This window comes from Ruditapes philippinarum, unplaced genomic scaffold, assembly GCF_026571515.1.
Source record: "Ruditapes philippinarum isolate M1 unplaced genomic scaffold, ASM2657151v2 ctg607_1_1_1_1, whole genome shotgun sequence".
NCBI lineage: Eukaryota > Metazoa > Mollusca > Bivalvia > Venerida > Veneridae > Ruditapes > Ruditapes philippinarum.
In genome coordinates this window covers 154,480-169,500 of record NW_026854188.1, presented here as the reverse complement: position 1 = coordinate 169,500, position 15,021 = coordinate 154,480, and the positions used below count along the sequence as shown (strand labels likewise).

Below are 15,021 nucleotides of genomic sequence, written 5' to 3'. Positions count from 1 at the left end.
TTTGAGTGAAAAGTGTTTAAACGCTTTACATTTTGGGTAATTTTTTTACAATTTGAATAATTATCCTGGAAAACAAAGTGTGCGAATGATCTGAAATTTTGCACAAATATTAGTGGTCTAAACCTATATCAAATGGTACATTTATCTGGAAAAAATATTTTCAGTCCCATCATGTCAAAAAACCTCAGTGGAGTCCCTTTAATAAAAATATTGATAAGTTAAATATTTGAATTACATTTGTAATTAATCATTAAGTAAAATTAAACTTAAATAATACAAATTATTTTAATATTAAAATAATTTCATTTATTTTATTTAGAAAACATCGTCTGCTGTAAATATTAGTCGTCTGCTATACTGCCCCGTCAGCTTTATAAATCGTCTGCTATATTTTGTTGATACACAATCTACCTGGTTACGCTCGATAGTTTTTTCTTACTCGAGCATAACGTGTACCCGGTATGGTATATATAAGGCAAAACCCGTGCAGAAACTCACTCTTTACACGTTTGCAGTACAGATTGACTGGTTTAAAACATTTATCTGCTATCTACATTGCCAAATTATGCCACGTGGCCGCGGATGCGTACGTCCACAAAGACTGTCGCGGAACAACACCGCCAGGCAGCCCGAGCCAGCAAGTAGCGCAACAAGGAGCCAACAACCTTCAAACAGAGGGAGGAAACGAACGGCAGAGGTCCCGTTGGAAGATTTTGTTGACAAGAGGGTGTCGCAAACGAACGCTGGTGAGTCAAACGTAGTAGATTTTGAGCAGATAATAAGGGCTTCGAATATTATTCCACAAAATTTGACCGATAACGTTGGTTCTGCTGCAAATAATGTTTCTACGGGGTGTGGCAATATGTTACAATCTGTGGTTTAGATAGTTCTACTGCGAATCATTCAAACGATATTTTAAATGTTTTGCCTGGAATACGTTTAGCCGATGATGATTTGGCGGCGCACGTGCCAACATCTCTTAAACAAAAAATTTGTAGAGGTGAATATGTAAATTTGATGTTATTATTGAAAGGGGCAGTCGAGCTTTCAGAATTTTGTAAAGGGACGGTGTTTAAGTTAGATAGTGAAGGTCACATAGAATCCGCTCAAAAGAATGTAAAGAGCAGATCAATTGCATTGAGAAATGGACAAACGCATTTATTATATATGCGTCCATTTATTTATCATCACACGCTGACAAAATCTATGAAATTTTGCATTATATGTTTAATATCAAGATTGTGCCTCGCGCCAGGGTGGGTCTTTTCATGGAGGACTTACGACGAGCAATTTCGTCTAAGACAGGCTATTGCTCCTCAATCATGGTCGAAAATAAACAATGAGTTATGGTGGCGCTGTGTACAAGTCAGACCAGTTTTACGTGACCAATCTAATCCTTATAGGTTTACGTGTAATGACTTTAATGCGGGAAAATGTTCTTGGCCGAATTGCCGTTTTTCCCATGTTTGTGCCACGTGTTTTGCTCCCCACCAGCAATCAATTGTCAAACTTCAAATTCTTCAAACAAACAAAGCTTGACGAGCGGTCAATCTCAGTCGTCATTTCAAAAACTCTCGGAGCAGACATTTTCAGCCACAACGGGCTAAAAGTGGACGGGGCTATTACAAAAAGTAAAATAAATAAAAGTCCGGTCATTTCATTTTCTGACACTAATGTTAACTCATTCGCTTTGGCAAAATCTCCTGTAAACGTTGAGGCTTTAAAGTTCTATTTAAAAGGATATAATGAGAAAGAAGCAAAATTCTTATTAGACGGTTTTGTCAATGGCTTTCCAATTCAATACACAGGGCCACGTGTTGCACGTGAGTCAAAAAATTTACGGTCATCTCTATTAAGGCCTGATTTAATTAAAGAGCAAATAGAAAAAGAGAGAAAGGCAGGAAGAGTTGCTGGCCCTTTCGACGAACGCCCTCTTCCAAATTTAATTGTGTCGCCGATCGGTTTAGTACCAAAGAAAACACCGGGGGAATTCAGGATGATCCATCATTTATCATATCCCTCCGGTAAATCTGTTAATGACTTCATTGATCCAAGTTTATGTTCAGTACAATACACAAGTTTTGATGAAGCAGTTAAAATGATTCAAGAATTAGGTCAACATTGCAAATTGTTTAAATCAGATATCAAGAGCGCATACCGTTTAATACCAATTTCCCCGAATGATTTTGAGCTACTTGGTTTTTGTTTTGATAATAAATATTATTTTGACAAGGCGCTCCCTTTCGGTGCTTCAGTGAGCTGTATTACTTTTGAACGATTTTCAAAAGATTTTTTAGAATATAGTGTTAAATCGAAATTTACGTCAGCTAAATTGATACATTATTTAGATGATTTTCTTGGGGGTGACAGGACGTCAGAATCATGCAATCAGGCATTAAATACCTTTCAAAACACAATGACAGAGCTTGGTGTGCCTTTAGCATCGGAAAAAACTGAAGGCCCGACTGAGGTTTTAGTCTTTTTAGGTTTAGAGCTTGACACAAACCAAATGACAATCAGAATTCCGTCAGAAAAAATAGAGGAGATCAAAGAAAAAATTTTTGAGGTGTTATCACACTCGAAATCAACTCTTAAAAAATTACAATCTTTAATTGTTCACTCCATTTTTGTTGTAGAGCTATTGTTATTGGTCGCCCTTTCATTAGACGTTTAATTAATTCAATTTGTGGGCTAACAAAGTCGTATCACCGCGTACGATTAAAGAAAGAGGTTCGACGGGACTTGAACATATGGCTTATATTTTTAAAGAAATATAATGGCGTGTCTGTGTTTCATGACAAATTTTGGGTTTCAAACGAAGATGTAGAATTATTTTCGGACAGCGCGGTGGTGTCAATTGTGGTTTCGGAATTTAACTTTCAAGGTCATTGGTGCCAAGGGAAATGCCAGACGATTGGCACTCACGCGGTCTTACGGCCGATATCACTGTTTTGGAGTTATTCCCAATTGTTGTGGCAATATTTATTTTTGGTTCTAAATTGATAAATAAAAAAATAAGATTTAACTGCGATAACATGGCAGTGGTAGACATTTTGAATAAGGCTTCGTCTAGGTCTGAAACAGTAATGTGTCTTGTAAGACTTCTTGTATTGCATTGTATGAAACTTAATATTTTATTGAAAGCAGTTCATGTCCCAGGTCGTTATAATGTAATTTGTGATGCATTGTCACGTTTTCAGTTGAAAAAATTCAGAGAATTAGCTCCGGAAGCAGATCAGCAACCTCCCCCAGTCCCAGAATTCCTCTGGAGCGTCTTCGATTTAGAGCTCGAACATTGTTACAAGGTGGATTAGCGCCAAATACTAGATCAAAAATACGATACAGCGTTGAACGCTTTCGGATATTTCTATCCGAATATAATCTGTCATTACAATGGCCAATTTCAATTCAGAATATTGTCTTTTTTATTTCGTATTGTTTTGAGAGGGCATGGCTTCAAAAACTATAACCACATATGTTGCCGGCTTGAATTATTTTCATAAACTTTCTGGTTTTTACGATATATCAAAAATATTCATGGTTAGCAAACTGCTTGAAAGGTTGCAAAAAAATCTCGTAAATCACATGATAATCGGGCTCCGATAACAAAACAGGTTTTTGAAAATTTTATGTGACATGTTACCATTATGTTGCTACAATGCTTACGAGACTAGATTATTTACCACAATATTTATGTTCGCATATTTTGGTTTATTTCGCATAAGTGAGCTGGTCGTTCAAAAGTACTGGAAAGTCGGGACGTACTATGGAATTCGGACATATCAATTATAGATAATAGCAAGGTGCTTATTTGTCTCCGTCATTCAAAAAATAATAAAAACCGGTGGTTCCGGTATATCTAAAATTGCCTAAAGAAATGGACAATTTATGTCCAGTAAATGCCTTATCTAATTTCCTTTCTATGCGACCTAAAACACAGGGCCCTCTTTTCATTCATAACGATAGTTCACCAGTAACGAGAACTCAATTTTCAGCAGTTTTGTCGAAATGCGTTTTAAGAGCCCGCTTGTCATTTGGATGTTGTTACAGAACTCATAGTTTTAGAATTGGCAGAGCTACTGATCTCGCCATTATGGGCGTTCCTGCAAAAGCTATAATGAAAGCCGGTAGATGGAATAGCGATTGTTACAAATTGTACATTAGATAAAAATATATATATATATATCATTTGATAAAAAAAAAACTTTTCATAAGCTATTTCGGGCAGTTTGTATTTTGATTTCAAGACATGTTTATTCTATATTTAGACATCTGGGTCATCGGGGACTCGATCCCGTACTGGGCAGGCAATCATGCAATACAAACTGGGAAGAAAAATTTGAGACTACCAGGACAAACAATTGCATGGCTAGGGGTTCGAGGTCTGCGATGGTCCACACTTCGACGGGAAATTGAAGCTAAGGTTCTCCTATCACCTGCTCCATCGTTAATACTTATTCATTTAGGTGGTAATGATTTAGTTCACTCTCATGCCTATGATATTAAAGGGACAATACAGGATGAAGTATCTTACCTTCACGACGCATTTTCCGTCCGCTTGCATTATTTGGATTGATATTTTACCCAGAAGAGTGTGGGGAAATTTGATAACAAGTCTATGAATCTTAAACGTAAAAGAGTAAATCGTTTAGGTCGACACATAGTTAGTTCCTTAAGTAAGTTTGATATTGTCAAACCAGATATTTGACATTGCAACGGCGTTTTATCGTGAGGACGGTGTCCATTTAAATTTAGTTGGTCTAGAGTTCTATCTTGACTATTTAAGAGATGCTATGCTAAAAAATCTATAATGGAATTTTTGGGTGATAAATTCGTTGAATTTATTGTGGCGGAAAAATTCTGTCGATTGAGGGGTAGGCAGGCCTCGCAATTTAATGTATTCGCAATTCATGTTTTTCGAATATTTTAGCTGGTTAGGGTCACCTTGTTTTTGGGCTGGTCTAATCGCCTAAAGATAGGAACCTTGACCTTGTAGGTTAAATTTTAAATGCTCACACGGTACTTTCTAATTATTATACGGTCTAACAGTAATTGTGTTGACTCGTTAATAGGTTTTGCCCTTAGTACTCGGCAATTCCTAACTAGCCTTGCTTTATTGCCTTGCATTGCCTTGCCTTGCATTGTACAGCCTTTGCTGTTGCTGTTTAACATTAACTCGGATTGTGGAACCGTTCATCTCTTGGTCTAATCATTGGTGAGTGGTTTTATTGTTCGTCGTTAATGGTACCGATGCTTGCGGGTAGTATGTTACCAGTGGTATATACATGTAGGTTGCCGTTAATATTAGAAGTACAAAAACAATAGAAATGTTAAAAAATGAAGTCAATTACGCAATTTTTATTTGTGTACAGTTTGCGTACAGTTTTGTCGAGTTGTGTACAGTTGTGTACAGTTTGTAGAAAATACTGCCTCCCTTCGGTCGTCGGAATTTTTTTCTCACAAGACTCGACATGGTCAAATCTGTCTTGTCTCGAGCGGCCAAATTATCCAACCAATAGTTTTTCGTATAATTCAAAAGTTTTTCATCTGTGTATATGTGATTAAGTTTCTTTTCACGTAAACTTATTAAAAGAAATATTAGTAATTTTGATATTGTGTTTTGTGTTTCATTTTCGAATATTTAAATAATACAAATTATTTTAATATTAAAATAATTTCATTTATTTTATTTAGAAAAACATCGTCTGCTGTAAATATTAGTCGTCTGCTATACTGCCCCGTCAGCTTTATAAATCGTCTGCTATATTTTGTTGATACACAATCTACCTGGTTACGCTCGATAGTTTTTTCTTACTCGAGCATAACGTGTACCCGGTATGGTATATATAAGGCAAAACCCGTGCAGAAACTCACTCTTTACACGTCTGCAGTACAGATTGACTGGTTTAAAACATTTACCCGCCCGCCACACCCCATTTGCTTAATTATAAATAACTGTCATTTTATGAGTTATCATATCGATCATAAAGGTGACGTCACAGGTTAAACATATTTTGGTAAACTGTATATAAGCGTGTGTTTGTCATTGTTTATTTGGATGTAGATACTGCTGTGACTTTTTATACTTTGCAGGCTGTTGTTATAGACATGTTTTTGTGGACTTCCAAGGAAAATAATTATGGGAGAATATGCCACTACATCTCAGACTATGGAGCCGCAAATACACACAAGGATGTTATTGACGTGTGAAGTTAGTTATAATAATAATGTGTTAAATATGGTTAAAATAAAACGTGCCAGATATGTGTTAAAGATAACTGTAAATTCGGAAGTGCAGGACTTGTAGCGCGGTGTTAGTGGTATAAACTGTTATGCTATAATTGTTGCTAAGTCTTCATGTCAGAGATTTTGATGAACATTGTTGACATTTTAAACTGAAATAACATTCTCCATATTATATTTTCCTTGGACGCATATAGTAATGCGATTGTAATTGTTGATGAGTTTAATCACTGTTTGGCCACATTTGGCCATTGACTCAATTTATTCTTTGTCGCTCTAAAGCGGAAAAATTCTGTCGATTGAGGGGTAGGCAGGCCTCGCAATTTAATGTATTCGCAATTCATGTTTTTCGAATATTTTAGCTGGTTAGGGTCACCTTGTTTTTGGGCTGGTCTAATCGCCTAAAGATAGGAACCTTGACCTTGTAGGTTAAATTTTAAATGCTCACACGGTACTTTCTAATTATTATACGGTCTAACAGTAATTGTGTTGACTCGTTAATAGGTTTTGCCCTTAGTACTCGGCAATTCCTAACTAGCCTTGCTTTATTGCCTTGCATTGCCTTGCCTTGCATTGTACAGCCTTTGCTGTTGCTGTTTAACATTAACTCGGATTGTGGAACCATTCATCTCTTGGTCTAATCATTGGTGAGTGGTTTTATTGTTCGTCGTTAATGGTACCGATGCTTGCGGTAGTATGTTACCAGTGGTATATACATGTAGGTTGCCGTTAATATTAGAAGTACAAAAACAATAGAAATGTTAAAAATGAAGTCAATTACGCAATTTTTATTTGTGTACAGTTGCGTACAGTTTTGTCGAGTTGTGTACAGTTGTGTACAGTTTGTAGAAAATACTGCCTCCCTTCGGTCGTCGGAATTTTTTCTCACAAGACTCGACATGGTCAAATCTGTCTTGTCTCGAGCGGCCAAATTATCCAACCAATAGTTTTTCGTATAATTCAAAAGTTTTTCATCTGTGTATATGTGATTAAGTTTCTTTTCACGTAAACTTATTAAAAGAAATATTAGTAATTTGATATTGTGTTTGTGTTTCATTTTCGAATATTTAAATAAATTAATGCTTTAAACACATGTCTTCCAAAGCTAGGTAGAGTACTGATCACTCCTGTGAATTTTGGTCAAAATCATCCCAGCAGTTTGACCTGCAGCAAAGACAAAAGTGCCAGCAAATAAGCACATCTAGGAATGATACAAATCTCTCCTGTGAAGTTGGATTAAAATCCCACCAGCAGTTTGATCTGTGACAGCCGCACAAGATTTTTATATTTATCTGGCAGCCATTTTGTGCACTCAGCTGAATGTGCCAGCAATATGCACAACTAGGGATGGTACTGATCACTCAAGTGAAGTTTTGTTGAAATCCCATCAGTAGTTTGACCTGTGAAAGCCAGACAAGTTTTTTCTAATTATAACTTTGGCGGCCATTTTGTGCAGTGAAGCAGAACATGCCAGCAATATGAATAACTAGGTATGGTACTGATCACCCCTGTGAAGTTTCATTGAAATCCCGCCTGCAGTTTGACCTGTGAAAGCCTAACAAGATTATTCTATCTTTAGCTCTGCCAGCCATTTTGTGCAGAGAAGCAAAACATGTTGGCAATATACACAACTAAAGATGGTATTGATCCCTCCTGTTTAGTTTCATTGAAATCTTGCCAGCCATTCACCATATGAAAGCTGTACAAAATTGTTCTATTTATAGTTCTGGTAGCCATTTTGTGCAGCGTAGCGGAAGGTGCTTGCAATATGCAGTATTGGTACTGATCACTCCTGTGAAATTTCATTGAAATCCTGCTAGTAGTTCAGCATGTGAAAGCCGGACAACCTGAATGTGGACGGACAGAAGAACAGACGGACTGACAGACAGAGGCCATTCCTATAATGCCCTCCCTGCTTTGCGGAAGGGGATTAAGAATTAATACTAATGGTATCAATGGCACCATATGCCATGACTGTAGATATAGCTAGAACATTTTTCTTTGAAATAGATGGGCTAAAAATAGCTACTAATATGAAGGTACAAACCTGTCTTGGCTACCACATGTATGAGATAATCACCACCTTTTGTATCTCCATTTACATCAAAGTAAAATGTCTGGAAGATAGTGAAAAATTATTAGGGGAAAGAGTTCTTGCAAAATCTTGAGAAAAAGAAATAGAGAAAATCCCAATTAATCATATTTTCTGAATTTCACATGAATAGCTCTTTAATACAATTCTTTATGAATCTAAATATAAGCTGCACAGGTAAATATTTAATTAAAATGCATCTTACACTAGCTGTTGCCGTCTAGTGGATAAATTGTCTGCCTATTAACCCCAGGGATTGCGGGTTTAAGCTTTACTGTGCTCAGAAATGTTTTTTGATAATTTGACACCAGTACTGGATAGTTCCATGAACTGACTCATGAGAGCTATAACTAAGTAATAAACTGTCTTTTATAATCAAGCTTAAACAAAAAAAATTTAAACTAAGTTGCATCTATGGTGATAAGATAACTACAAAAAGAGCTGTCACGCAAAAGTGACGAATGCCCCCGAAAAGGTCTCTTAAGCATTGCAGAAAAGTAATATGAAAAGTAAAGATAATGAAAGTAATTAATTACTAAATATTGTTCTTGTGAAATGAACAGCTTATTATAGCAAACTTACTACCTTGGCATATGGGTCTTGGATGCCACACATCATCTTGATGTGATAGACATTTGTGTTAAGTTATTTTAACTCTTCAATGCATGGCAAAGTTACAGTCCGATCACAAATGTGTATCTTCAAACTCTTCTTAAGAAATGAGAACCTTAAAACTGTAAGAGTGACCTTGGAGGTAGGGACATGGGTCTTGAAAGCAAAATGTCATCTTCATTTGGTAGACATATATGCTACGTTATTTAAAAAATCCTTCCGTGCATAAAAAGTTACAGTCAAGACACAAATGAGTGTACCTTTAAACTCTACTTGTGAGAATGTGAAACCATCGAACTGTAAGTGTGACCTTGACCTTTGACTAACTGACATGGGTCTTAAATGAAACACATCACCATGATGATTTTGACTTTTGTGCCAAGTAATTTTAAAATCCTTCCATACATGACAAAGCTACAATTTGGACACAAATGTGAACTTTCAACCTCTAAGTGTGACCTTGACATTGTCTGGATGTGGTAGATACTTGTGCCAAGTTATTTAAAAAATCCTTCAATGAACAACAAAGTTACAGTCAGGACAGCAAATGTACATCCTTCAAATTATAAGTGTTTCCTTGACCTTGGAGGTAGGGACATGGGTCTTAGACCCGACACGTCGTCTTGATGTGGTAGACAACGTTTTATGCTATACTAGTCTAAAATCCTTTGATGCATGACCAAGTTACAGTCGGGACACGAATGTGTGTAACTATTAACTCTAATTGTGATAATGTGAAATTTCAAAATGTTAGTGTGACCTTGACCTTTGAGGTAGGATGTGACACATCGTCTTGATGTGGTTGACATTTTTGCCAAGCTATTTCAAAATCCCTTAATGTAAAACAAAGTTAAAGTCCGGACATGAATGAAGTAGGGATACACAAACAGACAGACTGATTATGTAATTTTAATATGCCACCCTTCGGGAGCCCCAAATAAACAAAAAACAAAATAATAATAACTCCAAAATAATGCAAAAGAGACTTATGGTTCGAAGACACTGCCCTTTGCCTAATTGTGATCTATCAATATAATATTGCTATACTTTTCAATTATGCCCTATACAAAAATAAACTTTTTATAAAAAGTTTCAAAGGACAATAAAGAGAGTTATGATTGTGAGGTACAGCACTTTTTTCCAAATGAGATGTAACCACGTATAAGGGTTCTAAACACAAATTGTTTAAGTTGTATGCTTCTTTCAATCCTGTGGCATACATAACTTTGTGAGGGATGCTGTACAGACAGTAAAAAAGGAGATGCATATGATCTGTAAACCGTACATGATTGGTTAATCAACATTGTATAGTTTCTTTTAATTTTTTTAATAAATTGGTAATAAAATCTATACTTCATGCACATCTGGTAGTTTCAAGTTGATATATGAAAGAATATTAAAGGGCAATTAAGAAATTATAAGAATTAAGTAAACATGAAAATACTAGTATGACCAAGACATTTGAAAGACAATTTTTAAACATCTGGATGATACAGACGGAATACCTACTAATCTACCCTCTCCGGTCTTCAACAGTCACCAGTCTCCAAAGACCTTTTGATCGATTATTGTCAACTATATTCTCAATACAATTAATTAATATGGAAATATCTTTAAATTGTTAAAACTTCCCTGCCCAGGAAACCTTTTTAACTTGTAAATACCTGTAATCTTTTCTGCAGTTCATACAGACACTTTGGGTTTGATGCTAGTTTAAAAATAGCATCTTTATCTTGCAGTCCTGGTTTGATTATTGTAAGATTTTTAATTCTGTCTGACAGGAACTTTGTATTTAACTGTTTCTTTATCTTTGGACATGTACAAACTTCACCCGCTGTTTTACCTGTACAAAATGGAAATTTAAAATCTTAATTGTTGTTTTCTTAATAACTTAAAGTTGTATAATTAAGTAACTTTTCACAGTTGTAAATAAACTGACTACCATTTGGTTTTATTGTCAATTTCTAATCTTTCTCACTTGATAATAATAATGAACAAGAGGGCCATGATGGCCCTAGATCGCTCACCTGATTTATCAAACTCATCCAAACAATTACCTAGACAAGCATTCTGACCAAGTCTCATGACAGGTGAGTCAAAAATGTGACCACTACAGTGTTAACAAGGATTATCCATATTTGAGCAGTGCGACCTAGTTTTTTACCCAGGTGACACATATTCAAACTTGACCTAGAAATCATCAAAACAAACTTTTAGACCAATTTCAAGGATACTTGGATCAAAACAGTAGCAACTAGAGTGTTAACAAGATTTTTCTATTTTTAGCTCCGGTGACCTAGTTCCACATGCGATTTCGAACTCATCCAAGCAATTACCTATACAAGCATCCTGACCAAGTTTGATGATAACTGAGTCGAAAATGTGACCACTAGAATGTTAACAAGGTTTTTCCATATTTGGGCGGTGTGACCTAGTTTTTTTCATCCAAGATGACCAATGTACGAACTTGACTTAGAAATCATCAAAACAAACTTTCAGACCAATTAACAGAATATTTGGATCACAACAGTAGCCACTAGAGTGTTAACAAGATTTTTCTATTTTTAGCTCCGGTGACCTACTTTTTCATCCGAGATGACCCATGTTCAATTTCTTCCCAGCAACACCCTACACAAGTTTCCTGACCAAGTTTGATGACAATTGAGTCAAAATTGTGACCACTAGAGTGTTAACAAGGTTTTTCTATTTTTAGCTCCTGTGACCTAGTTTTTCATCCGAGATGACCCATGTTCGAACTCATCCGAGCTATCACCTAGACAAGCATCTTGATCAAGTTTGATGATGATTGATGCAAAAATGTGACCACTAGAGTGTTAACAAAGTTTTTCTATTTTTAGCTCCTGTGACCTACTTTTTCATCCGAGATGACCCATGTTCACACTCATCCGAGCTATCAACTAGATAAGCATCCTGACCAAGTTTGATGATGATTGATGCAAAAATGTGACCCCTAGAGTGTTAACAAGGTTTTTCTATTTTTAGCTCCGGTGACCTACTTTTTCATCCGAGATGACCCATGTTCGAACTCATCCCAGCTATCACCTAGACAAGCATCTTGATCAAGTTTGACGATGATTGATGCAAAAATGTGACCGCTAGAGTGTTAACAAGGTTTTTCTATTTTTAGCTCCGGTGACCTACTTTTTCATCCGAGATGACCCATGTTCGAATTCATCCCAGCTATCAGCTAGATAAGGATCCTGACCAAGTTTGATGCAAAAATGTGACCGCTAGAGTGTTAACAAGGTTTTTCTATTTTTAGCTCCGGTGACCTACTTTTTCATCCGAGATGACCCATGTTCAAACTCATCCGAGCTATCACCTAGACAAGCATCTTGACCAAGTTTGATGATGATTGATGCAAAAATGTGACCGCTAGAGTGTTAACAAGGTTTTTCTATTTTTAGCTCCGGTGACCTACTTTTTCATCCGAGATGACCCATGTTCGAACTCATCCCAGCTATCACCTAGACAAACATCCTGACCAAGTTTGATGATGATTGAGGCAAAAATGTGACCTCTAGAGTGTTAACAAGGTTTTTCTATTTTTAGCTCTTGTGACCTAGTTTCTCATCCGAGATGACCCATGTTCGAACTCATCCGAGCTATCAACTAGATAAGCATCCTGACCAAGTTTGATGATGATTGAGGCAAAAATGTGACCGCTAGAGTGTTAACAACTAAATGTGAACGGACGACGGACGGACGACGGACGACGGACAATCATCGATCCTAAAAGCTCACCCTGAGCATGCTCAGGTGAGCTAAAAATCAACATCAACTTTTTGTTATTTTTCATGGGCAAAAATTATCAAACTATTGTAATTAAAACTAGAAAAATTAAATGAATTATATAGACAGTATAAAATAAACCTGATCTATCTTTGATTTTTGAAGAAACACCAAGTTGTGTGATAAGTTGTACAGCTTCAAGATTCTGTAGAACACATGCAAGATGTAACAGTCCAGCATCATTCTCAAACTGATAATCTAGCCCTAGTATTGGGAAAATAGCAAATAATAAAAGATGACATTAAAATTGATAGTCATAGATCATAAATTCAGATTTTGTAATTCATTTTTTCTTTGCTCAAAGGGTAATTCCTCTCCAGGATTTAAACTATTGTCATATGAAACACTTCACCAGGCATGTTCTTTATCATATAAATGCTATGCTATTTACAGGTATCAAGATGATAATGCTTAAGTTACATGCTATGCTATTAAAATGTATAAAGATCATAATGCTAAATACTTGCTATGCTACATGTATTTAAATTATGATTATGCTAGTTACATGCTATGCTATTTAAATGATATGCTATTTACAGGAGTTTGTTGTTATTTTAGAAACTTTTCTTTCTTTACCTCAATACAGCACAAATTTTAATATACATGAACAATATGCAATAATTTAATGATGTAAAATCATGACAAATGTTCTACATACATGAAAATTATAAATGAAATTTATGCAAAGGATTTATGCATTAGCATGAATGTCTATCAAGTTTAACCTGAACATGACTGAACATCTGCTACTGAAATTATTAAACTATTTTTCCTAAGTTTATGTATATAAATAGAGAGGGGGGAATAAAGTCACACTTCCTGCTGGAGGAAGATCTTACATGTCCCTCCCTGCATTATTTCAAACACATGAAGGAACCTGAGATCCACAGCCTAGATTGAAAAAAATGTTTAAAATCATTATCTTTAACAACATTGCCACTGAAACACTATTTCATTTTCATTCATTCATTATTATTATTATTATTATTATTATTATTATCATTATTATTATTATTATTATTATTATTATTATTATTATTATTATTATTATTCTTATTATTATTATTATTATTATTATTATTATTATGTTTTTTATCTTGTTTTATACATGTATATAATTTAAAAGAATTTGAAGTGAATGAAAAAGGAAATATCTTGCAGTGTTTTAGTCTTACTTAATTATAATGTTTTTCACCCCGAAACATATAAAATAATATATGGCACACATCTACAATGATAGACTGATAACCTTTATTAATAATCTAGAAATATATGCCCAGATCTTGTGACATTATAAATAACACACTTGACCTGCATATTATCTTAATTACAGGTAAATAAGGGAAAGGTTAAACTTTAATAATTGCACTGAAATGAACCTTATGATATTATCCAGCATGTATACATGATATGATAATGAAGTAAAAATGTAAACCAATCCTCACTGACTTCACGAAATAGACTTATAGTATTGTTAGTTTAAAACAAGACCTGTATGCGGACAGTGACCTTTAATTTTTTCACAGCTGGACAGTTGAAAAAAAAGAAAACATTAAAAAAAGGTGGCATAATTCTGCAAACACGTTTATAGACATACCTGTTCTTAATAGTGAACAAATATTTTAAGTTTGAAGTGAATACCTTTCGACAGTTTTTGTGAAAAAACAAATATTCCAAATCCAATAAGAAACAGCAAAGTCAGGGGCCTGAATGTAAATTTGTTTGAGTTATAAAAAAATCTTTCATTTAGGCTCGAGACCAAATAAAGAAACTTGTCTGAAAAATATTTCATCTTAATTATCCTTATGATACTATATGACCACTAAGGTGGATTTTTTTTATATTATGTGTTGTCTTATACCTTAGTCTACATGAAGAAAGTCACTCCTGAGGCATTGTCAATGTTGACCTGAGGGTTATGATTAGTATAACTTTTGTAGAAATCTGAAAATGATGCTATGTTAATGCCAAAATCATCTAAGCTCTCACATAACAAGAGACTTAAATGTGATTTCTTATGCAAGTCTATACAAATCAAGTGACCCTAAGGTGGGCCAATATTTACCCAAGAATGTGATAAATATCAGTTCTTCAGAGGTCCTCAATTAGGTAATGCTACATGCAAAATACCATAGCTCTTGGCATTGTAGTTTCGCACTATCTATAAGACTTAAATAAATCTTATTCTATATAAGTCTATATAAATCTATATAAATATAGTGCCTCCAACGAAAGGCCATATATTGTTGACACAAGGGGTA

General features: G+C 35.2%; 2 protein-coding genes across 5 annotated transcripts in view; one reads left to right on the top strand and one right to left on the bottom strand.

Moving 5' to 3' along the window:
* LOC132739343 (ankyrin-3-like) overlaps positions 1-15,021 on the bottom strand; it is a 70,020-nt gene that overhangs the window by 39,952 nt on the left and 15,047 nt on the right. For 3 of the 4 annotated variants that reach the window (XM_060727039.1, XM_060727038.1, XM_060727040.1), the window contains 3 exons: positions 12,842-12,964; positions 10,612-10,790; positions 8,291-8,360 (listed from right to left, as the gene is read on the bottom strand). In XM_060727039.1, coding sequence (XP_060583022.1) covers positions 8,291-8,360; positions 10,612-10,790; positions 12,842-12,964 — 372 coding nt within the window. The remainder of the gene's footprint in view (positions 1-8,290; positions 8,361-10,611; positions 10,791-12,841; positions 12,965-15,021) is intronic. The other variant, XM_060727041.1, reaches the window with a different exon arrangement.
* LOC132739339 (uncharacterized) lies at positions 274-4,576 on the top strand. The gene is made up of 2 exons (XM_060727033.1): positions 274-746; positions 4,269-4,576. The coding sequence occupies exons 1-2, from the start codon at positions 566-568 to the stop codon at positions 4,574-4,576; spliced, it is 489 nt and encodes a 162-aa protein (XP_060583016.1). The 5' UTR covers positions 274-565.